General features: G+C 43.4%; 2 protein-coding genes across 4 annotated transcripts in view; one reads left to right on the forward strand and one right to left on the reverse strand.

Annotated features, from left to right (window-relative positions):
* Positions 1-274: 274 nt before the first annotated feature.
* Positions 275-16,888, reverse strand: Dnajb11 (DnaJ heat shock protein family (Hsp40) member B11). The gene is made up of 10 exons (XM_005071617.4): positions 16,635-16,888; positions 10,971-11,127; positions 7,855-7,952; positions 6,115-6,247; positions 3,846-3,988; positions 3,406-3,488; positions 3,138-3,195; positions 1,845-1,956; positions 1,406-1,565; positions 275-721 (listed from the first exon to the last, which is right to left on the reverse strand). The coding sequence occupies exons 1-10, from the start codon at positions 16,700-16,702 to the stop codon at positions 657-659; spliced, it is 1,077 nt and encodes a 358-aa protein (XP_005071674.1). The 5' UTR covers positions 16,703-16,888; the 3' UTR covers positions 275-656.
* A 170-nt stretch (positions 16,889-17,058) lies between these two features.
* Positions 17,059-24,920, forward strand: part of Tbccd1 (TBCC domain containing 1) — a 44,738-nt gene continuing 36,876 nt past the window's right edge. The window contains exons 1-2 of one of the 3 annotated variants that reach the window (XM_005071701.4): positions 17,059-17,414; positions 17,878-18,025. The gene's annotated coding sequence lies outside the window, so the exon portion shown is untranslated. The remainder of the gene's footprint in view (positions 17,415-17,877; positions 18,026-24,920) is intronic. The other 2 variants (XM_013114422.3, XM_013114424.3) reach the window with 2 other exon arrangements.

Here is a 24,920-nt window from a genome sequence, read left to right on the forward strand (position 1 = left end):
TACTTTCTAAACAGCAAAATACTCATATCAGATTTTGTTATTATCAAAGAAACCGAGAAAATGTGTTCTCTCAGAGACAATGAGGTTTTTGTGTAACTTTAATTCTGTAGCTGAGTCTCTGATCTATTAGGTTTCTTCAAGCTTGTTGCTATGAGACACTGTGTGTGTTTAGTGGGGTCTGGGGACTGGAACCTCATTGTTCTTTTGCATGCTGTGTGTCCATCTTGCTTGATGGGAAGAACACCCAACCATTCACAGGAAAAAGAAACAGGAGTCAAGGAAAAAAATAACAACAAGATGTATTTAAAAACAGACTTCTCCAGTTGGAATCGTGAATGAAATAGCTAACAATTATCTCTAACCCCTCATCTGGTTTCCTCTGCTCTGGTATCCTCTGAGACGTTACTCCTTGAATCTTGGGCGGCAGCACCAGACATTATATCCCCAGAGGGAGAGGTATTAGTTAACCTTCTGCTGGTCATTCTTGTTTGAACGCAATAAACAGATTCTTAAACCTCTTATTCATGACATCAGGGAAAAAAAAGATTAAGCCAAACTTGCATATTGAAAATAATGAAACACACACAGAAAAACCCCTGCAGATAATAAATATCGCTGATCCACCTATTCCAATCAAAGTCCAATTTCTCTCACTCCTAGTAGCCCTGCAGTCCATTGTACACCTTCTGCACTGATCCTTGTTTGAGTAGCTGCTTGACACCTGCAGAAAGAATGAGTGACTACGTTAACAAAAATGTGACCTCCCAGGGTTTGCAGGTGTCATGAAGAGGCTGAATGGCTGGATGACAATCCGTTTCCAACTTCACATGTATACATCTCAAACACATACACCTGTTCACATGTGCACACCTCAAACATACACATGTGTTCACATGCGATCACTTGTTTCTTTCAAGTCCCATCCCCAAATCCCATCAAGCTCTAGGAAAGGAGAACAGGTCAAACAAGGAAGTGAAATCATGTCATCTAATCTTTTGTTCCTTCTTTCTTGCTCTTTTGTCAGTTTCAACCCCTTTACCCGTTTTTCTTACTATTTTTAAACGCTTACACCAGGTGCTGCTTTCATTTACCACAGAGAAAATGACCCCTGGGCCTCCAATTCTCCTGCATCTCATCTTCCCTTGTAGTTTGGTCCAGCTTTGTCACTCAAGTGACTCTGTTTCACATCCTTATCACTCCCTAAGTGCATAGCCTTTAGTGAACACAGCGGCAGCAGGGTTCATTGCCTTTACAAAGAAAGGCCTACATCCATGTCTCATGCCTCCAAGGGGTTTGGCTATTTTGCTTTCATATAGTCAACCCACATGCATATGTACAAATACCACACACACACACACACACACACACACACACACACACACACACACACACACACACACACTACCTTCTTTTGCTTCCTCTGTCAGCTGTTCTTTTGGAAAATCCACATCAAAAGTGATTATTAAAGAGCCCTTGATATTATTGTTGTCAAAGTTGGGAAGCCCTTCCCCTTTCTTCCATAGCTTGGCTCCTGGCCTGGTAATCTTGTCCCTGGAAATATGTACCTGGAAAGCCAAAAGGAGTCAGGTGGAGTGGTACTGGCACACCGTAAGTCCATCATACAGCTTCTAGTGAGCACTGGTGACAAAGCTAATGTCAGAGCTAGCAGAGAAGGAAGGACGGAGGCAAGGGGAACCTTATGCTGGGAGGCACAGAGAGACTTAAAACAGAGAGGCTATTGCTGCATGTTCAGCAGCAGAGAGGAGAGATCAGAAAGGAGCCTCTGGTTCCAGATGACCTAAACCCACCACATGATCACAAAGCTGGAAGGCTGACATGTTTACCTTGTGACCATCCAAGTGAGTTATGTCCATCTCGAAGCCAACCAGAGCCTCAACTAGTGAGATTGTCACATTTGTGTATAAATCATCCCCTCTCCTCTCAAATATACGGTGCCTGAAACAGAAAAAGGTAAAAGCCACTGGAGTTTATTTAAAGTGCTGGAAGTCTTGGGAAAAGATGAACACCATTCTTCAAACAGGAAGCATTTGACATGCCTTTGCATGTGGCAGTATCTGAGATTACAGATCTGTGTAGAGTCATATTGAATTCAATCTGTAAGGAGTATACAATCAGCAGAAGTACATGAAGGAAAACCATCAACCATTAGGTTATAGAAAAGAAGGACGATGCTTGGCAGAGTTGTCTGTGCTTTCCTGAGTCCAGCAGATAAGGTGAGGAAGGGAACAGGTGAGATTACTAAGTCAGAGGCCAGCCTGGGCTACAGAGTGACACCCTCTCTCTCAAATCCTCCACCCATACCTTACCAAGGGTGTTAGGTTTATTGAGGGTAACAGTAACTGTTCTAGTTTCTCAGAGAAGTTGTGGGGGGCCAAGGTATGCAAGAAAAGCCATGGGAAAGATTACCCCCACAGATGGCAGAGAGGGGGAAGTTGAGGGGACCATCTCCGTATAACCCAGTTTTAATCAAGCCTTAAGCACAGACCTATCACTGGTTTCCAACTAGTTACTTAGAGAATAAAAAACAAGAAAGCCTGAATCCCAAGAAAACTACTGTTTAAGCAGCACGCCACACTGGAGAGAAGCCTATAAAAGGAAAAGCTGGATATTAGCATGACTGAATGGCTTTTTTATGGAAAACAATTGCAGCATTCCTTGATTCCTATTGCAGACTGCCTCTCATTTACAGCTCTTTTCAGCTCTTGTTTTTTTGTTTGAGACAAGCTCTCATGTACTCCAGGTTGGATGACCTTGAACTCCTGATCTGCCTGTCTCTACCACCTGAACATTGGCATAACAGGCATGTGCCACCCAGCCTGGTTTATACAGTGCCAGGGCCCAAACCCAGGGCTCTGTGCATGCTAGACAGTACTCTACCAATGCCCAGCTCTCTTTTAAATCCTGACTTCCTTCCAGCATCTGTTGAGTTTCTAAGTCCTAAGTAAATAACTGGGGCTCAAGGCCAGGACTTCACCTCCTATTTTCAGTATTGCTGCAGAGTTAGAAATAATTACTTATACATAGAACAGAAGAAAAAGTGTAGACACATCATCTCTATAATCACTCACTCGAGAAGCAGGGCCAAGAGATAGATGCCTTTCCCAGCTGATACCTACTTGACAACTTTGATTCGGAACCGTAAGTCTCCAGGTTCTCCATCCACATGAGGCTCACCTGGTCAGAACAGTTCAAAGAATACCAGAAGTTAAGCAAACTGAACACGTATTTATGTGGCAATTCCAAGTAATTTTTAAATTCACTGCCTCAGGCAATGCCTCTGTCGAGTCTGAGAAGGCATGTCTTCACTCCTCCCACATACTAGGTAGCCATTAAGATATGGGATAAGGCAGAAGTGAGTTCTGATAATAAACACCAGTATCTCACCTTCTCCAATAAAGGGGTACTCCATGCCATCTCTCACGCCAGGTTCTATTTCTACTTCTAGTGTTCGTTCTTCATTCACTAGTCTGAGACGAAGGGAATCAAAAAGGGAAAAGAAAATAGTAGTAAAACCCCAGATATAGTCAGCTTTACCACTGTGCTGGGAGCCTTTTCTTGAGCAGTCACACTGTACTGTTTGCCAAGGCTATCTGGGTCCCCACATGCCAACACTCAGAGCAGAGAGACGCTGCTGCATCACACAAATACCAGGATTTGCTCTCAGTCACATCTAGCTCAGAAATGAAAGGTGCTACCTTGTAGCTTAGAGACAGGCACCTTTCTCTCTTTTTGATGGAAATGTGGTGGGGGAGGGGACAGTCAGGTACAAACAATCAGAACATTCTTGTGTTTCTCAAGAGACCCACAGAGAGCCTTTCACTTACTTGACATTGGGGCACTCGTCACAAACCACCTCCTGGGTCATCTGGAAGCGCCCTGGGCCCAGCTGTGTGGTTCGCATCTCCTGCCGACAGTTGCATTTCCGCTTGCCAGGAGCCTGTCTGGCTACTGGCTTGTTTCTAACTACCTAAGAATGCATAAAAGAGCTTTTAGTTTCCTCAGTGAAGCAGTGCTCTGCACACATGCCTTCTGTGAAAGCTATCCCTCACAGAAACTGAAAGTCTGCAGAACTCTGGGGGAGTACAAATCAACCCCCACACAAGAAGGAAGCAAACATTATACTTAAACGACTCTATTCTCAACCCAAAGTTGTAGGAGTAGAGGGAGGGGAATAAGAAGACTCCAAAACAAGGTGGAGTACTAGCATTTCCAAGACACACCTAGGGCTACTGAATAAAGCAGCTCATAGGATTACTATGTTATTATGAAACCTGAGCAGTGTAAAGCATGGCCCCCTAAAGAACAATCACAGGGTTCAAAAACTGCTGTGTGGCCACCATCCAGATCATGATTAATCTCCTCAAACCACCTCTTTCTGTTTTAGGCAACCCAGTCCAAGACTAATCCCAGTGCTGTCACCATTCAGACACCAGACACCAACATACTGAAGAGATGACAATCATCTTTGTGTAGCCTGTCTGCCTGTCTGTCTGTCAGTCTGTCTATCTAATTTCCTCAATGACACAGTGAGTTTGTGGCTTTGTGGCCAGCCTGGCCTGTATGACCCTTCATCCCCAAAAAAACAATACCAAAAGGAACATATTTGGGGCTGTAGAGATGGTTAGGTGGTTAAAAGCACACATTGCTTTTGTAGGGTTTGAGTTCCAGCATCTATATCTGATGCCTTGAGCACCTATTCGTGTGTGCACAGAGCCCCCCTCCTCCTGATACAAAATTAAACTTAAAAAAAAAAAAAGCCCCACATTCTTGTATTTGTGTAATTGCACAGCATTGTGCTCACATAGTGAAGTGACACAAACGTTTAGAGAAAACTCCCCTACAACAGTGCTGTAAGCACCTCTAGACATTTACAGATTCATCTAATCACCATAGCTCCCCAGGTAGCTCTTACTCTTCTCCTGTACAGCAGGAAACAGCAGCACATATGGTTAAGTAAAATGACAGGGTCTGAAAATATGCAGTCTAGCTGTGTAGTCTATTAAAGACAACTTCAGGTTAAAGACTACAGACTTTTACTAGACAACATAGAACAGCTTTCTCACTTTAGAGCAGATTTTTACAAGAGAAGACTCAAAAATTATCAATTAAAGATCAAAATTTTTCACATTAAAATGAACACTTGTATTAATTAAAATAAATCTTAAATATCACATAAAGACAAGTTATGTTATAAATGGGTAGACATATCTGTATTATGGCTAACAAAAACAGTAGCAAAAATGAAGCAGTCTTACAAATCAACCAGAGAGGCAAAGTAGCATTTCACAAGAGCAGACAGGGTCAATAAAAGAGATGCTTATCCTAGCTGGTAATTAAGACACACGAACCAGGACCACAGCGAGATAACATCTCATCCCTATTCTAATAATTCCCAATATTAGAAAGGGAGCAGGGAATACCCCATACGGGTAGAACACCTGCCTAGCATGTATGACCCCTTAGCTTCAATTCCCACAGCTCCAGAACTGAGGGGCAGGGGAGCAAATCTACTGAACCTCATAAATTGCCATGGCATGTTGAGTGTTGACACAGACAATTTCAAACATCCTATGGCATTTTATAAAGCATGAACATGTGCTAACACAAGCCAGCTATTCTACTCTTACAATCCATGTAAGTGACATCCTTGCTTATGTGGAACTAGAATATGTACAGGAATGTTCACCTATACGACTCTTTGGGAGTTAAAAACCAAACAATCCTATTGACAGTCACATGAGATTTTATTCAGCAGACTGACAGCTGTAAGCAACAGGGATGACTCACAGAGACAATCTGTCTCAAACAAGATGATGTGCCCTTTTGACAGACTCAAAGACAATAAAAGTCCATTGTTTTAGGTCCATGTATGTGCAGTAAACCAGGCTAGTAATGGTGAAGTTATCTCTGCAGTGAGTAGGGAGGGGATGCACACAGGCAGGTAAAGGTATTGTTCTTGGGGTAAATAGAGTTCAGTTTGTGACTCTTATGAATTAAGGACTGTGAATAATTCAATTGTGTCAGTTCTCTGATTTTTGGTAAAAAGTACAAGTTCTGTACGCCAGTGTGAGTAGGTGTATTGTGTGTACTTACTTCCACAAAATTTCCTGCATATACTTCTTCTAAAGTGACTTCTAGATCTACGATGATATCACTTCCTCTTGGAATATTTCTGTCCTGCTGACGAGGGGCTCCTCCAAACATGAAGCCAAAATCTCCAAAGAAGCTGCAGATACATCGCAAATTCATCAGGAAAAAGAACTCAAATCCTGTGCCTCACAATTATTTATTTTCTTCACATTAATAAAATACTGCTTCCTACAGCACACTATATAAAAGACATTTTTAATATACTGGAATCAAATATCATAAAAATTTTAATTTACATGGTATCAGGTTGCTTCCCACTATAAACACTGACTCTTTAATACAATATGATCCATACATAACAGCCACACAGGAGCACATAATATAATCCATCCTGGAACTCTCTTTGTAGACCAGGCTGGCCTCAAACTCAGACATCTGCCTGTCTCTGCCTGGTATTAAAGGTGCCCACACTACGCCTGGTCTAATTTAAGGAATTCTTTAAGGTTAATCCTGAACACTTTGAACATACTGCATATGTTCACTGCATGTGCTCTTAAGAGACTAACCTTGACAAAGAAGCTACCATTCTGTACAAAAGCCTTGGGCCTTGTTTAAAGTTGAAAAGCAAAGCCTCAGGACAGTTCTAATCCGTAGGGAAAAGTAAGTCCTCGTCTGTACAAAGTCAAAATCAGTGTTTGAAGGTAACCAAAGAACTACTTTGAGTTGGATAAAAACAGTGTTTTTGAGTTGTACAGGTGTATGCTATTAGTATTCCTGTACTGGCCTAACAGGACACACCCTCAGCTGCAGCCACTTAGAGCACCACCTGTGCACATTCACTGTGTTCCCTTTTAAAAGGGCCCTGCCCATCTCCTATCTTCCTGTCTCTCTGCTTCTCTGCCTGTGTTCCCCCGCACTTCTCTTCTCTTCTGCTGCTGTCCCCAGAGGCCCTTGTCCCTTCCCCTTCCCCCCCCTTTCCATTCACTTTCCCAATAAACCTCCCCTTCACCCAAGTTCTGTCTCATGGAGTCTTTCTCAAGCTGCTTTTCAAAATGACAACATATGCACACTCCTAAATCTTCAGCTGAAGAAAGGATAGCTTAGCAGAGGGGAGTTTCTCTTTCTGACATCTCCAGTATCACTTCAGTGGCTAGGGGTACTTCGCTGACAGGCTTAACAGACAAAGCTATCAAGTGTAACTATTCTTGAGGGGCAGGTCCATCATCCTCCCTGAGGAGTGGATGGGGGAACGGGTGGGATGGGGGGCTGGTGGGGGGAATGGGAAGATGGGAGGGAGAGGAACTGAGGTTGGTATGTAAAATAATTCTAATTTAAATAAAAATTAATAAAAAGAAGCCTTTGAGAATCTGAAGAAATCAATGTTCACTCCATATAAGTGCAGACTCAAACATTTTTCTGTTTGTAATTACAGAGCTGAACTCTGGATTAGATCTTTTAGCATAAAACATCATGATGTATGGAGATTCAAATGTCAACAAGAAGGGGTTCAAAGTGGGAAGTATTTGTTAGCATTCCAGCTACCCTGACTTCTAGAAAGCCAAGTGCAATAGGAGGTCAAGAGACCCTATGAATTCCTTCTCTGAGGGTGACTATCATAACTACCCCTTTGCCCACAGGATGAAACAGAGGCAACTCTGCCCTTTGCTTCTGAGAATAATTCATTTAGTGCCTAAGTGGTCCAGTCTTAGAATGTAATACTTTGCAAATGGGCAAATAACTTACTGTGAAAAAATGTCCCCATGGGAGCTCTGATGACCATCTTTCAAGCCTTCTTCCCCGTAAGTATCATACTGTTTCCGTTTCTCACTGTCTGACAGAACCTGGGGATCAATGTCAGTGGGGAAAGGGTCATACTCTGTAAATCAGTTAAGGTACATTTATGGTTTAGCTGTTTTCCATTCTGACCCTGAGTTTCTAAATCTTGCCAGAGTGTGATTTTCATTATGTATGTTATTAGGCATATTTAAGGTTTTTATCTTTTGTTTGTTTTGGAGTTTTGAGATAACACTTCCAAATGTAGCCCAAGCTGGTCTCAAACTCATGCTTGTCCTGCCTTAGCTTCCTGAGTAGGGCTGGAGACAACTGGGTACTGACAAGCTGTTTCAACAGACTGAATTCTTCGGTGCACTGTCTAGTCAACAATGCTCAGTTCATGCTTGTAACTTCACATTATTAAATCTGTTGAGTACCTTAAAAATTGTATTTGAGAAATGTGACTGTGAAGGTTGGGAAGGTACCAGGAAAGAGAAGAGATGGACTGCTCACGTTAATTTTCTAGGCAATTTAATTCCAAGTCTAATTCTGTAAGCTCTGTGCTATATTATGTTTCTAAACTGTAAACTGGAATATAATTACGGAAGATTATCATGAATGAAGAATGCACTAAATTGGTAGTCTTAAAAACGCTACCCACCCCTGCAACACACACTACACATTAAAAGACTGGCATGCCAAGAAAACAGGATCATGGGACCTGAAGCAAAATCCATAGCTATATTTTCATACTTTTTTTTGCTTATTTGTTTTATTTTTCGAGACAGGGATTCTCTATGTAGCCCTAGCTGTCCAGAAACTAGCTATTGTAGACCAGGTTAGTCTTGAATTTACAGAGATCTACCTGCCTCTGCTTCCCAAGTGCTGGGATTAAAGGTGTGTGCCACCACAACCCACCCAACTTCATACTTTTATTTTTCATGCTTTAATATGTGTAGAAATCCATTTTTAGAAGAATGCTGTCTGCCTTAAAGTGTGTGTGTGTTTGTGACTTCTTCATTTCAAGAAAATATTATTTGTTGAGAAATATAATGTTGAGAAAATAAACACTATTCTATGTTCCTTAGAGTCAATTTCACTGCCCGAAATAACTTTGATCTAAAGAATGTAAGAAAAAATTGCTTCTAAGCATGTTTGCCTTCAACATGCAAGAAAAAAAGAATATATATATATATATTTCCACAATGCAATCCATTACTTTGTATGTTAATTTTTTTTAATTAATTTTTTGGGGGCAGGGATTTTGAGACAGGGTTTCCCATTGTCTTGGAACTAGCTCTGTAGACCACACTGGCCTCAAACTCACAGAGCTCTGCTTGCCTCTGCCTTCCTAGTGCTGGGATTAAAGGAGTGCACCACCACTGCCTAGCTTTAAAAAATTTTTTTTTGGTTAAAAATTGTTACAAAGGGCTGGAAAGATGGTTCAGCAGTTAATAGCATCTATTGCTCTTGTAGAGGACCTGGATTTGGTCCCTAGCACCCACATGGTGGCTCACAACCATCTATAACTCCAGTTCCAGGGGATTCAATGCCCTCTTCTGATTTCCACAGACAACAGGCATACACAAAGTGTGCTTACAGACAAGCAGGCAATACATTCACCTGCATAATTAAAAAAGCTTATTCATTTAGAAAAGAAAAAAAGAGGGGGTTCAGAATAGAGAGGTGGCTCTGTGGTTAAGAGCACAAGCTGCTCTTGCGGAGGACTCAATTCCTAGCAGCCATGCTCGGTGGCTCACAACCACCTGTAACCACAGCTCCAGGGGCATCTGAAGCCTCTGGCCCTGGGGGTTACCTCCTGTACTCAAAGGCACATATACATGTACAAATAAGAAAACTAAAGGTTGAAAATAAAATATAAAAGAGTTATTTTAGAAACCTGAAGCACATGCACACATGTGTACTTTTGAAAATGGAAGAGCTTTAAATCTTCCTTTGAACATATGTAAACTCTGTTGCTCAGACTGGGTTTAACTCTGAGCTCAAGTGCTACATTGAGCTCAGTTTCTCAGTAGCTAGAGCCACAGGTGCTCCACTATACCCAGACTACTTCAAGGGGTGGAGGGGGGTCTTGGGATAGTAGTTGATTAGCTAACAAATATGCAGACTCTCAACTAGCTAAAATGCTAACAGTAATCAATCTTAGCTCAGCAAAGGAAAAAACCCTTTTGTTTGCTAAAGAGTCTTTGAACTGTATGAATGTTCAGATTTGAGCAAGCTAATTTACCTGGGAGAAAGGCAAACAGCTTTGAATGACACAAAGAAAAAAGGAAATCCCGAATAATGCCACAAAGGTGGTTTGGGTCAAATAAACCTTAATTTCGCAAGTGAGAAATGTATAGCCTGCTCAGGTCATGAATAAATAGCACTGTGGATTCATTATCAAGAGCAGCACACAAAGCCAGGTGTGTTGAAGCCAGTCTGGTCTACACAGTTAGTTCCAGGACAGCCAGAGCTACATAGTGAGACGTTGGGGTGGGGCGGGGGAGCACATGAGCATTATAAACAACAACAACTAGTGTAAATCATGTTTTCCTAGGATGTACTGTTGAGTATTGGGCTCCTAGCAAATAATGACACTATTCCTGGAAGACAGTACAAAGTATGAAGTATGTATCTCACAAGAAACAAAAAGTTATGTGTCATCTTAGGGGTCACCAATCCTCTTAGACTCACAAATGGGTCCAGGGTAAGATTTCAGTCAGAAGGGCTGGCAAGAGGGTTCAGTCATTGAGAACCCTTGCAGTTCTTGTAAAGGACCCGAGTTTGGTTCCCAGCACCCATGTTAGGCAGCTCAAAATCACCTGTAACTCCAGGTCCAGGAGACCTGATTTCCCTTCTAGCCTCTGAGGGCACTCACACATACATGACACATACACGTAAATAAAAACCCCTCTTTAAAAAGGCAGGAAATCGAATCTATATATAATAACTGTACAATATGGGGACACAGACAATTTCACCTTCATGTTCTATCTGAGGGAGGTTTCTTTGCGTTCTGGGCTTTTCCCATCCACAGGTTCTGTTCCTAAGTTTGTTTTCCTACATTTGTTTCCACAACTCACCTCATAAGCAGCACCTAGATCCTGGAATTTCTCCTGGGCTTGGGGGTCATCAGGGTTCCGGTCAGGATGAAGCTGCAGGGCCAGTTTCCTGTAGGCCTTTTTGATGTCCTTTACGGAGGCACTCCGAGGCACCCCCAAGATCTTATAGAAATCTCGCCTGAGAGGGTGGGTAGATAAGACTTCATCAGAGAGTTCGGCATTACATTTTAAGTTTACTTCTTTGTTCTTGACAATGTTACGTATGCATATCATGTTCTCTGGTCATTCTCACCTGACTTCCTTAGCCCCACTCACACCGAAACCTTCCTTCTTCCCAGTAAGTCCCGCTTTTCTACCTTCATATGTTTTATTGTTTTGTTTGCTTGTGGCCAACTGAGTTTAGTCAGGGAGACTTTCATAAGTGTGGGCAGGGAGATATTTACTGGAGCCTGGGCAATTTAGCAGCACCTGCATCCCCAAGAAAAAAATGACTCCCCCCCTCACCCAGAAACCATTAACGGTCAATAGCTGTTCCTTCAGGGAGGGATGGGTGAATCACACTTTTTGTTTGTGTTTAAATTTATGTGTTTGAGATATCTCTCTAGCTTTATGTTACATTAAAAAACGTGTATGTATGTGTATCTGTCTGTCTGTCTGTGTCCCACATGCAGTTGCCTATAGAATGCAGAACCTTTGCAGTTGTGAGCTGCCTGATGTGGGTGCTGGGAACTGCACCCTGACCCTTAGCAAGTCCTCTTAATCACTAAATTATCTGTCTAGCCCCAGCAGGTGTAACATTTTAAAAAGTGAAAAGTATTTTTTTCTCCCTTTACAGTTAGGTCTACTTATGTAAGCATGTAAATATAAAGATGAAGGTATATGTGATATGTGCACATACATAAAAATGATGCTGGAATTTACAGTCTCAGATACTGAAGTAATCACAATGAGAGCCTATTTGGAGGCAGCTAGAAAGCATGCAAAGCACTAGCAGCATTCTTCTTTTGGAATTACCTTCAGCAGAGACACTATTTTTGTGCTCTATGGTTCCATGTTACTTCCAGCTAAAAACCAAACAATCCAATTAATTCTCTCTTTACTCCCTACACTGGCTCCAAATGCTTTTCTGAAAAATTTATTTTATTTTTAATGATGAGCACATGTGTGTGGGTGTGAGTGCAGGTACCCTGGGAGTGGAGAAAAGCTGGATCCCCTGGATCTGGTGTCACAGGTGGGTGTGAGCCCCCATGTGGGCACTGGGGTCCTCTGTAAGAACAGCAAGTGCCCTTAACTGCCCAGCCGTCTTTCCAGCCCCAATTCAGTGACTTCTCACTGTTTCCAGAGGTCAAATAATTTCAAGAGTTATCTTTATTCACAAAGATTATGTCACATAAATGTCCTAACAGTAACACTTTGGGAACATAAAGATGGACTGACTTAAGGAGTTAAAATAAGGGTCAAGCAAAGTCTACATAATATCTCTGAAGGAAGAACAGCATTCATCTATATGTAAGGATTATAGTGTATTTTGATGGGAAAAATACATTTCACACATTCATTGCCAGTAACTACACTAATTTGCTAAAATCGGGTCTTTATGATAGGCAGGCTCTAAAGTTCATGCGCAGGAGCCTCTACATCCTGGTGGTTGAGAATATGCACGCTATGAACTGGGACATAACATAGAGAACATTGCCAGGGACTATGCTGGGATCAGTCATAAAAGGGTTCTCTGCAGGAAGTGTTGATGGAAAACTAGAGTAAGACTATAAAAGACATTCCAGAGAAGGGCCATTTCCAGCTCACTGAAGAGACCAGTAAATTCTCCTGAATGAGCCAAGCACATACGAACGTTGACAGCATCTACTCTTGTTGCCAGATTTTAGCTACCAGAATTTATTCTGGAGACATTATCTCAATAATGGGGCTAGGAAAGTCACATAATTGATGCTAACATAATATGGATGGTAATCTTAAAATGTATGGGGAAAATGAACTGGGGAACCAAGACATAAGAATATTTAAAAAAATGTATTTTATGGCCTGGCATGTGGCTCAGTCAGTAGAGTGCTTATCTCTAACTCATGAAGCCCTGAGTTCATGATGGCATACATCTACAGCTCAGGCATTCAGGAGGCTGTGATTAGTTTATACTGTAAGTCATTGTTTGAAAAGTAATTTAGTTAATCATTCTGTCAGGGTTTTGGGTTGTTTTTTATAGACAGGGTTTCATCTAGCCTTGAACTCCAGACCCTCCTGCCTCTACTTGTAAATGCCAAGTTTACGGGTATATGAACCATGTCCTGCTCAACTATATAATTTTTTTTTTTTTGAGAAAAGGTTTCCCTGTAGCTCTGGCTGTCCTGGAACTCACTCTGTAGAGCAGACTGGCCTTGAACTCACGAGAGACCTGCCTGACTCTGACTCCCAAGTGCTGGGATAAAGGTGTGTGCCATCATGCCCAGATCAACTATATCATTTTAAAAACTTATCACCCACAGGAAGTCCCTACCTAATCTGTAAAGTCTTGACATCTCATGGGAAAGGAACCAGCTGTTTAATAATGAAAAGGCTAACTATGTAGTAAGGCTTACTTAAGTAATGTTTATGGAGTGGAGTGGATTAAACAAAATTAAGAATTTAAAAAAAAATAGAAAGCCACTACTTTGTTAACTCAAAAAACATATAAAGTGGCCCCCAATCATATCTTACAGTTGTATTACTCTGAAAGAGGAGCTGAATTCCATTTCCAGCACCCATAATGGATGATTTACGCCCACCTTAACTCCAGCTCCAGGGAATTCAACACTCTTTTCTTCTCTTCCTTCCACGGGCTCCTGCACTTACATGTTCATGCCCGCACAGACACACATGAACATCTACTTAAAAATAAAATCTCAGAGAGAGAGACAAGGACAGACAGATACACAAGCACAGAGGATCTGAACACAGGTACCCTGCATGAGTGAACGTTTCCCTTAGAAGACAAACATTATGAAGTGAAAATCTCAACGCCAGGTGTGGGAAAACTCCCTATGAGTTGTAAGTCAGGGAGGCCCCCAAACAAGGGGCTCCACCATTGCCATCATAAGTAGATGGAACACACACTTTGGTTACCGGACACAGAGAAATCAAGCTGGAAGTGACAAGCTGGAGCGCTTTCACAGAGCCAGAAGGTTATGTAGGTTGTGTGAGGAGAAAAATTACTAATATTGACCAAAAAAGCTATATGTACCCACATCTTGTACAATAGTTATGTGAAGATTATGGGGTTAACCCACTGCTTTCTGACTGGACTTGAGGCCTGCTCCACAGAAAGGAATTCCTATCTGGTACTGGAAAGCTGAAAGCCCATGGCTGGGGAGGCCACAGGCCCTGGGGGATGGGGAGACCTATTACTATTGTTTTGTTAAACAGACATGTGATTTTTAGGTTGTAGCTATAATACAGTTAATAATAGATCTTGTAAATATTTAGGTTCACACACTCTCAGCCTTGGTCATAGAGGTTTCTTTCTAGGGTAGCAGTGAGTGCACCAACATAACCGGTCAAAGTGTGGAGAACAGGTAACTGTGGCGTGCTCATTTGTTTTGTTTTTGGTTTTCCCGAGACAGACTTTCTCTGTATTGTTTTGGAGGCTGTCCTGGAACTTACTCTGCAGACCAGGCTGGCCTCGAACTCGCAGAGATCCGCCTGCCTCTGCATCCCAAGTGCTGGAATTAAAGGTGTGCGCCACCAACGCCCGGCTGAACATCTATTTCAACCTTTCCTGCCTCCCCCCAAGCCCCCAAGGTTGAGGGAACACTGTGGGAGGTGGGGCAGAAAGAATATAAAAGCAGGAGAAGGGGAGGAGTGTTGTCAAACTCTATCTTCTGGAAATGGCACTCACAAATTCACTCCAGCTACGGCTACCTGAACAAGACCTTCAAAAAGCCAATACCATTAGCCACCACTCCAGCAGTCACATCAACTAACTGGACTCAGTGAATTACAGGGAGTGGGAAGGGGCATGTTGGGGTGTGCCTAGGAGGAGTGTGTGTGTGTGTGAGAGAGAGAGAGAGAGAGTGTGTGTGTGAGAGAGAGAGAGTGTGTGTGTGTGAGAGAGAGAGAGTGTGTGTGTGTGAGAGAGAGAGAGAGTGTGTGTGTGTGTGTGTGTGAGGGGGGATTGTGGGTGGGTATGATTACATTGTATGCGTATGAAATTGACAGAGAATAAATAAAAGATTTTTTTAAGAGGGAAAAGGTTAATTGACAGCTCAGAAAAACTGTTGTTATTGCTCAGTGTCAACATTATGCTCCCCAGAGGCTACTTTATGAGTGACCAAAGTTTAAAGCTATAGTATTAAAAACTATTAGTATTTGCCAGGAATGGTCACTCATGCCTGCAATCCTAGCACCTGGGAGGTGGTGGCTGGAGGAGCACGAAGGAGTTCACGGTTGTCCTCAGCTACACACTGAGTTGGAGACCAGAATACGTCAACTTCCAACTCCAAAATTTTATGTTGATGTTTTGTTAAATACTTTGGCTTAATCAAACTAAGAGGAAACAATAAAGCATGTCTAAGAAATGTGAACTTTTAGAAATTTAAAATATTTCACAAGAAAAAAATGACAAAATTTAAGCATGCATGCACAGGGCAAAAAACATACAGGAAACAACTTGAAAAGCGATTCGAGGTAATGCAGCAACCTAAGATTGTCAGACTCTGACACCCATTAGGTTTTGGTGTGTTTTTATTTTTTTGGTTACTTATTTATTTGAGATAGGGGATGATGTAGGCCTGGCAAGCCTGAAACTCCCTCTGGAGCTGAGAATGCATACGGATCCACCTGTTTTCACCCGCCAAAAGCTGGGGTGAAGGGTGCCCGCCCTCAAGAACACAAGTCTGATATACTAAATCGTTAGTCATGGGAACTATAGGGTCGTGCATTTTAAATGCTGGGAGAATCTTAAAGTCTGCCCTTTCTCCCTGAAGGGAGGCACAACGCTTCCCTGGTAAAGTTCCTTCAAACTTGTATGATTCGTAAGAGTGGCAAAAGGCTATAATCCCAGTTTTTAATCACCCGTTAGTGAAGTGCTTTTTCTACTCGTACCATCCAGCTCAAGGAACCACGGAGAGAGACAGTGAGGCAAGATGACAGTTCAGGCTCGCTAGTCCGAGAAGGTGGGAAGTACCAAGGTTCTTTAAAGGGCTTGTTGCTTCCTCAAGTCTGAGCTTGGCTTCCTTACCTGCATCTGACTTAAGAGCATCATGGCCCACTCCCTTTATGTCAGGTCCTCGGAGGCTTGCTGCAAGCTAGATAACCCACCGTCCCACCCTCCAGTTAAGCAAAGACGCGTCCATAACTTCAACCCCAGCTAGGCACTCACTACCTTCACTTCCATCGGGAGCCCCCTCCCTCCCTCCCTCCCTCCCTTCCTTCCTCGGGGTTCCGTGACTCTACCTCTGCTCACAGCCACTTAACTCCTTCCAATGCACAAACGTAAACGTAGTATTTGGCACTGCAACCAACTCCCGTTCTTGTGGGAAATCTGGCTCCGCAGGGCCAGCCTGGTCCTCACCGCCCCTCCGTCCCTCGGCTCGGCAGTGCGGCTCCCTCACTGCCCCCTCCTCGATGCCACCCGCGTCCTTCTCATCAAAGGCCGCCCCTCGGGCCCCGTGCTGCGCGGAGCCCCTTCCTCACCCGGCCATCACAGCCCCGATGAGGTACAGCAGCAACAGGCAGAAGGTGCTCAGGTTCTGCGGGGCCATGGTGTCGCCTGGTCCCGCACTCTCAGCCTCCCGTGCCGCTGCGTCTACTGACCAGTCCTTCCGGCCCTGAGAGGCCGCCTCACGCCCGGGTCTCTAGCCGGGCCGCCGAGACAGCTAGCGCGCCCCCTCCTCAGCTGCCACTTTCCGGGAGCCCCAGAGCCGGCGAGCAGCCAGGCATGGGCCAATCGCCGCCGGGGACATCACACGCGGCCGCCACTCCGCAGCCAATCAGCGCGGTACACTTCACCTCCGAGGCGGCGCGGGCAGCCAGTCAGACAACGGAACTATAGCCGCAGCTGCCGACCAATGGGAAGAGGGAACGTCAGAGTTTCGCGCCGCCCGGAAGTGCCTGAGAATAGGCGAAAATCTCAGACTGGAGGGGAACGCGCTGCGAGGAAACCCGAGTGTCCGCCAATCAGGAGACTCCTTCCAACTCTGGCCAATTGCCTGAGAGAGGTCTTAACTTGGTTACCAGTCTGGAAACTACGTCGTGTGTGCTCGGAACGCGCGCGATCGCGAGGCTCAACCCCAGGAGGGTGGGCGATTACTCGCTGCCTAAGTACGTGGGGCGCTTTACCTAGGGATGCGATCTCACAGTACAAACCTTTTTACAAATAGTCTCGAGTTTGTAGAAAAGAGACCCGGTACCTTATAGAGAAGCCGCCGCGGAGACCGACTTAAGTTCAGATTCGGCTTCCAGCACTTCGCAGCGGTGAGACATTCCCACCCCCACCCCTACCCCACTTCCAAACCCGTTTTCGACAAAACTAAGGCTTGGCGTTCACTGGCAGTGTTGGGAATTTTAATTGCAGTATTTTCTGTAAGCTTCCCAATAGAGTTGAACATAGTAAGCATGCAGTCAATAAAAGACGATATTATAGTTCGGAGTAGAGCTTGTTCGTTGGTTGTTCTTTTCTCCTGTTTTGTTTACTGCAGAAAGCTAGTTGTTTAGCAAAAGCCTCTCTCTCGGTTCCTGCGTAAGCTATCCAGATCTTTACCAATGAACGGTGTCTTGATTATGTCCACTGCAGCTCCATCTCTTGCCCAAGTCACAGTTATCTCTTGCTTGCAAAGTTCTCTTAACCTATCTTATCCCTCCAAACTTTATATATCGATACACTATTTTAAAGTATTTCTGCTCTCCACCCTATGATCGTGGACATGCGTGAGTGCAGTAGGGGCCTGGAGACCACAGATTACACTAGGCTGGTGGATTTGGGAGCCCAAGGTCCTGTCTCTGTCGCCCCAGCTCTGGAATTTCAGGCGGTTGTTGCCGCAGTTGCTGCTATGGGTGGAATTCAAGGTCTCCTGTTTATACAGCAAGTAAGTAGCAAGCTTTATGGACTGAACTGTCCCCCAACGCCCTCGTGATTTTTTAAAAAAGTATTTTAAATCCTGCTTAAAAGTCTCTAATGGCCTTTCATTGCACTAAAAGTAAAATGGCAACTCTATTGTAACATACAAACTTGTCAAGTGTAACGATCAGTATCTTCACCTGTTAAATATCTTAAAATGTTCCAGAATAATCAGCTCCCTTTCTCCTTTAAAAAAGTTTCCATTGTATATATTCGTTGCATACGGTACTTTCTTGCATTGGCAGATTATACAAGTACATAATGTACACGGAACATACTCTTCTTACCATATGCCCTCTAACCTTTCTTTTTCTCTGTCCTGTCATCCCCTTCGTCTCTCTAGACGGTTCTGCCTCTAGTTTCACACCATATATACATATATAATTTTAAGTACCTATATGAAATCTAGGAACCACAAACCAGTGAAAACATGTATCTGTCTCTCTGAGACTGGATCTCCAGCTGTATCCGTTTTCCTATAGACAGCATAACTGCATTCTTTGTGGTTAGAAAAAAATCGTTGTGTACATAAACTAAACTAGGTTAGTTCTGTAACTTAGCTATTGTGAATAGTGCTGGAACAAATATTGATGTTTTAGTAAAACCCTTTTCTGCGTTAATAAAAAAAAAGGCATATTTTTATGTGCACGGGTGCTTTGCCTGCCTGTAAGCCAGTGCCTGCCCATTGCTCAAGGAGGCCAAAAGAGGTTGGAGTGTCCCCTGGAACTGGAGTTGCAGATGCATGTGAGCAACCATTTTGGTGTTGGAAGTCAAATCCAGGTCCTCTAGAAGAACAGTAAATGTTCTTAACCTCTGAACCATCTCTCCAGCCTGGCTCACAAGTATTGTATTGAGAATTTTTACATCTGTGTTCATTAGGGAGATAGATCTATAATTTTCTTTTCTTTGTAGTATCTTTATCTGGTGCTAGTAGTAGGGCAAACTGGCTTTTATTTCTGAAAAGTTGTTTTATAGACTACTTTGAGAAATGTTGGTGTTTTTCCTAAAGGTTTGGAAGAGTTCTGCAGTGAATCTATCTGGGATCTGGGCTTGGGCTTGTCCTAGTCACTGTTCTATTGCTGTGAATGACCAAGGCAACTCTTACAAAATAAAGCACTTAATTGGGGCTTGCTTACAGTTTCAGAGGCTTAGTTCATTACCATAATGGCAAAGAGTGTAGTGACATGCAGGCAGATACTAGAGCAGTAGCTGAGATCCACAAGCAGAGAGAGAGGGAGGAAGAGAGAGAGAGAGAGAGAGAGACAGACAGACAGACAGACAGACAGACAGACACAGAGACAGAGAGAGAGAGACAGAGAGAGAGAGAGAGAGAGAGAGAGAGAGAGAGAGAGAGAGAGAGCATGTGCAAGGGCTTTTGAAACCACAAAGCCCACTCCCTTAGTGACACTCTTCCTCCAACAAGGTCACAGTAATCTTTCTAATCATTTCAAGACAAAGAGTGTCAGCCTCTGGTGCATAAGCATTCAAATATGTGAGCCTGTGGGGACCATCTTTATAAAAAGAGAAATCCACCACAGTACTCTTTTTAGTCGGGAGATTTTTATTCTTGTTGCTTTTAGTTTCTTTCTCTTTCCTGCTTTAGTATTGATGCTTGTTGCACAGTTATTTAAATTATTTATCTCCTCCTTATGTAATAGGCAGGTTGTATACTTCTAGAAATTTATCCATTTCTTTTAGGTTGTCCTGGTGATGGGAATTTCATTGGTATCTTGTAGGTTCCCTCTTTATCTCTGATTTTGTTGATTTAGGGCTCCTCTCTATGTTGGTTAGTTTGGGTAAGGATTTGTTGATCCTGTCATTTCATGGATTCTTTGTTTGTTTGTTTGTTTTTTGTTTTTTTGAGACAGGTTTTTTTTTCTGTATTTTTTGAGCCTGTCTTGGCACTTGCTCTGTAGGTTGGTCTTGAACTCACAGAGATCCAAGTGCTGGGATTAAAGGCGTGGGCCACCAACGTCCGTCTTCATATTTTTTCATGTCAATTTTGTTTATTTCTGTACCCCTTCCATTTCATATTTTATTTATTTTGTGTGTGCACATGCCTGTGCCACAGTGTGCATTTGGAGGTTAGAGGGCAAACTTGCTGTAGAGTGTCCTCCTTCTACCATGTCAGTCCTAAGTCTTGAATTTAGGTGGTCAAGCTTGGTAGCAAGTGCCTTTACCTGCTGAGCTGTGTCCCAATTCCATTTCTGTTGCTATAATAAAAATAACCTGAACAAAGATGACATAAGGGAGTAAAATGTTCCTTTGGCTTTCAATTCCAGGTTACATAAAAAATTCTATAATTGCAGAGAAGTCTCAGGGCAGGAGTTTGAAATAGCTGGTCACACCACACCCACAATGCAGAAACAAATGTACTGTGGTACAGTTCTGAAGGGAAAGGTATCCTGGCTGTCAGAAACTTGGCTGTATCTATAGCTCTATTCTGGTGGGATCACTTCCCTACAGGAATGTAGCCATCCTGCCCCTCTCAGAGAGAGCTGAAATAGCTCACCTCTGCTTCACTCTGCTAACAGTTTCCCCTGTAGAAATGTCCATTGCTTCTCTGCTCTGGTGGAAGTTGTTTCTTCTTTGCTTCACTCTGCTAAGGGGGAACCCCCAGCAGAAATGTAGCAGTTTGCTTCTGCTGCAGTGAAAGTTGTTACTTCTCTACACTGCTCCAACTCTGGGGAAAGGGTCTTCACCCAAAACTCATTCAAGAGATTTATTGGGAGGGAAGAATTCAGGAGGCTGGCTGCCTAGGCCAGGGTAGAAAAGGGCAACTCCCAACTGAACAGGTACAGGACTCAGGGCTCATATAGGGCTTCTTGGGAGTGAAGATTTTCAGGGTGGCTATTGATTGAATTTCAGTTGAGCTAGGACAAGCTCAGAGATTGGCTGGGTTTCATGCTCAGGGATTAGTTAGTTTTGTGATTGGTTGGTTTTTGTGCTGAGTTAGTCAGGGCAGAGTGTGTTTCTTTGGCTGTGGTTTCAGAGCCAGGGTGTGTTTCTTTAACTGACTCAGGGTGTGTTTGACTGACTCAGGGTGTGTTTCTTTGACTGACTGACTCAGGGTGTGTTTGTTTCTGTGACTTACTCAGGGTGTGTTTCTGTGACTGACTCAGGGTTTGTTTCTTTGACTGACTCAGGATGTGTTTCTTTGACTGACTCAGTGTGTGTTTCTGTGACTGACTGACTCAGGGTGTGTTTCTGTGACTGACTCAGGGTTTGTTTCTTTGACTGACTGACTCAGGGTGTGTTTCTTTGACTGACTCAGGGTGTGTTTGTTTCTTTGACTGACTCAGGGTGTGTTTCTTTGACTGACTCAGTGTGTGTTTCTGTGACTGACTGACTCAGGGTGTGTTTCTGTGACTGACTGACTCAGGGTGTGTTTCTGTGACTGACTGACTCAGGGTGTGTTTCTGTGACTGACTGACTCAGTGTGTGTTTCTTTAACTGACTCAGGGTATGTTTGTTTCTTTGACTGACTCGGGGTGTGTTTCTGTGACTGACTGACTCAGGGTGTGTTTCTGTGACTGACTGACTCAGGGTGTGTTTCTTTGACTGACTGACTCAGGGTGTGTTTCTTTGACTGACTGACTCAGGGTGTGTTTGTTTCTTTGACTGACTCAGGGTGTGTTTGTTTCTTTGACTGACTCAGGGTGTGTTTCTGTGACTGACTCAGGGTGTGTTTCTGTGACTGACTCAGGGTGTGTTTCTTTGACTGGCCCCTTTACCCTACAAGGAGCCGTGTTGCCTGCCTTCTCACAGGTCTGCTCAGCTCTCTACTTGTATATATGTCAGTGCCCAGTCCAGGGAATGGGTCAGTTAATAATCAAGACAGTCTTCCCCTTTCATGCCCACAGGCAACCATCTAGTTAATTCCTCAATTGAAACTTTCTTCTCAGATGATTCGGGGTTTTGGCAAGTTGGCCACTAGAAACTAACCATTGCAGCATTCCTGCAGTCAGTGCCCCTGTCCTGCAGTCACTGCCCTTGTCCTGCAGTCAATGCCGCTGTCCTGCAGTCAGTGACCTTGTCCTGCAGTCAGTGCCCCTGTCCTGCAGTCATGACCCTGTCCTGCAGTCATGACCCTGTCCTGCAGTCAATGCCCTTGTCCTGCAGTCATGACCCTGTCCTGCAGTCATGCCCTTGTCCTGCAGTCAATGCCCCTGTCCTGCAGTCAATGCCCCTGTCCTGCAGTCAGTGACCTTGTCCTGCAGTCAATGCCCCTGTCCTGCAGTCATGACCTTGTCCTGCAGTCAATGCCCCTGTCCTGCAGTCAATGCCCCTGTCCTGCAGTCAGTGCCCTTGTCCTGCAGTCAATGTCCTTGTCCTGCAGTCAGTGACCTTGTCCTGCAGTCATGACCTTGTCTTGCAGTCAGTGACCTTGTCCTGCAGTCAGTGACCTTGTCCTGCAGTCAGTGACCCTGTCCTGCAGTCAATGCCCCTGTCCTGCAGTCAATGCCCCTGTCCTGCAGTCAATGTCCCTGTCCTGCAGTCAATGTCCTTGTCCTGCAGTCAATGTCCTTGTCCTGCAGTCAGTGCCCTTGTCCTGCAGTCAATGCCCTTGTCCTGCAGTCATGACCCTGTCCTGCAGTCATGACCTTGTCCTGCAGTCAATGCCCCGTCCTGCAGTCAATGCCCCTGTCCTGCAGTCAGTGACCTTGTCCTGCAGTCATGACCTTGTCCTGCAGTCATGACCTTGTCCTGCAGTCAGTGACCTTGTCCTGCAGTCAATGTCCTTGTTCCATCACTTGCGCTCCACCCACTGATTTGAGTTTTGTCTTATTCTTGTTTTCCCAAGACCCTAAGGTAAATTTTAAAATAATTTCGGTGTCTCTAGTTTTTTAAAATGTAGGTAGGTACTTAACTCTTAAAACTGATTTCATGGTTAAATGGAGTTAGCTCAGTGGGGAAAAGTACTTACCATACAAACCTAATCACTTGAGTTCAATTCTCGAAACCTTTGTGAGAAGCTAGATGTGGTAGCTCACGTCTTTAATCTCAGCATTCATACTTGAAGATGGAGGCAGAAAAAGGGAGTCAGGCAAAAGCTTGAAGGCCAGCTAGCTTGTAGCACAAAACAGACAAAACAGTAGGAGAGGATTGGCGAGGTGGCCCAGCGAGTAAAGAGGGATGTTGCCAAATTTAATTACTTGAGCTCAGTCTTTGGCACCCAAATAGTGCAAAGGGAGAACTGATTACCTTAAGTTGCCCTCTGGCTTCAGCATGCATGCATGGCATGTGCATACACAACACACACACACACACACACACACTAAATAATGTAAATAAAAAATTGAAACGATAAGAGAGACCCTGCCTCAGCATGGTGGAAAGAGAATACCGACTCCTGAAGGTTCCTCTGCTCCCATCCCCACCTTGACAATGCGTTCGTCATGTATTGATATATTGAATTTATATTATTCTAGTTTAGTAAAGCTGGTTTAGGTTTATTATTTTTAAGTTATATGTGTGACTTTGTATGGACATGTGAATATGCGAGTACAGGGCCCTCAGAGTTCAGAAGACGCTGTTGAATCTCCTGGAGCTGGAGTCTAGTTGGTTGTGTGCAACCCCACATGAGTACTAGGAAGCAAACTTGGTGCTCTTCAAGTGCAGTGAGTGCTCTTAACAGCCGATCCATAGCTCCAGGGCTGCCTCCTCCCCATTGTGGTTCAGTCTCCTTGAGTTAGTGTATGTTCTATAGTTTCTCTTGCTGTTGGTTTCTAGTTTTATTCCATTGGTGACAGATAACATACATACATACATGAGGTTATTTCAGCTTTCCTATATTTGTTAAGACTTGCTTTGTGTTCTATTATGGGATGTATTTTGGAGAAAGTTCTATGGGATGTTGAAAAGACTGTGTTTGGATGAGATGCTTTGTAGATGTCTGTTAGGTCTATTTGATCTAGGGTGCTGTTTAACTCAGGTGCTTATTTGTTAGGATAGCCTGTGTATTGGTGAGAGTGGGATATTGAAGTTACCCATTATTGTGTGGGGGCTAACCTGTGTCTGTGTCTATTTCTAGTGGTATCTGTTTTATATAATTTGCTGCACTTGTGTTTGGGGAATATATTGATTTGGAATAGAAATGTCTTCTTGATTGATTGTTCCCTTAATCAATGTGAAGTGGCCTTATCTTTCCTGAATAGATTTGGTTTGAAGTATAGTTTGTCAGATTGTAGAACAGCAACATTTATCTGTTTCATATGTTCATTTTCTTGGCATACCCATGCTCTTTTCCTTTTTTTCACCTGAAGATAGTATTTGTCTTTGATGGTGAAATGCATTTCTTGGAGGCAACAAAGGTAGATTTTTTTAAAAAATCCAATTTGCAAGTCTGTGTCTTTTGATTGTGGAATCAAGGTAATTAAGATTCAATCTGGAGCAGAGTGGTGGTGGCCTTTAATCCCAGCACTCAGGAGGCAGAGGCAGGTGGATCTCTGTGAGTTGGAGGCCAGCCTGGTTGGTCAATGAGGATAATTAAGATTCAATTATGAATGAAAAGTATGTATTAGTTCCCATCGGTTTGTTGTTTTATAGTGTTAGGTGTTTTCCTGTTTTTGCTTATTTAGTTTCTGTTCCATCTTCCTTTGGCCTTGTGGCTATGTTTATCTTTCTTTCCATTGTGAAGGAGTCCTTGAGTATTTTCTGCAGAACTAGACTATTGGTCAGGGATTCCATGAGTCTCTCTCTCTTTTTTTTTTCCCCCCATAGAAAGCCCTCCTTTCTCCTTCAGTTATGACCGATAGATTGGATATGATAATGTGGGCTGAAAGTTGTTATCTTTCAGAGCTTAAAATGATTCTAAGCCTTCTTGACCTTTAAAGCGTGTGCTCAGGAGTTTGCTTTTACTC

The sequence above is a fragment of the Mesocricetus auratus genome, unplaced genomic scaffold, assembly GCF_017639785.1.
Source record: "Mesocricetus auratus isolate SY011 unplaced genomic scaffold, BCM_Maur_2.0 Super-Scaffold_100008, whole genome shotgun sequence".
Lineage (NCBI taxonomy): Eukaryota > Metazoa > Chordata > Mammalia > Rodentia > Cricetidae > Mesocricetus > Mesocricetus auratus.

Coding starts and splice junctions, on each gene's coding strand:
- Dnajb11 (XM_005071617.4), bottom strand. CDS start 16,702: ATGGCCCCGCAGAACCTGAGCACCTTCTGCCTGTTGCTGCTGTACCTC. Junction 7,953..10,970: donor ATCTAGGTGCTGCTTATGAG/GTGAGTTGTGGA, acceptor ATTGATCCCCAG/GTTCTGTCAGACAGTGAGAA. Junction 1,566..1,844: donor CTCACTTGGATGGTCACAAG/GTAAACATGTCA, acceptor TTGGCTTTCCAG/GTACATATTTCCAGGGACAA.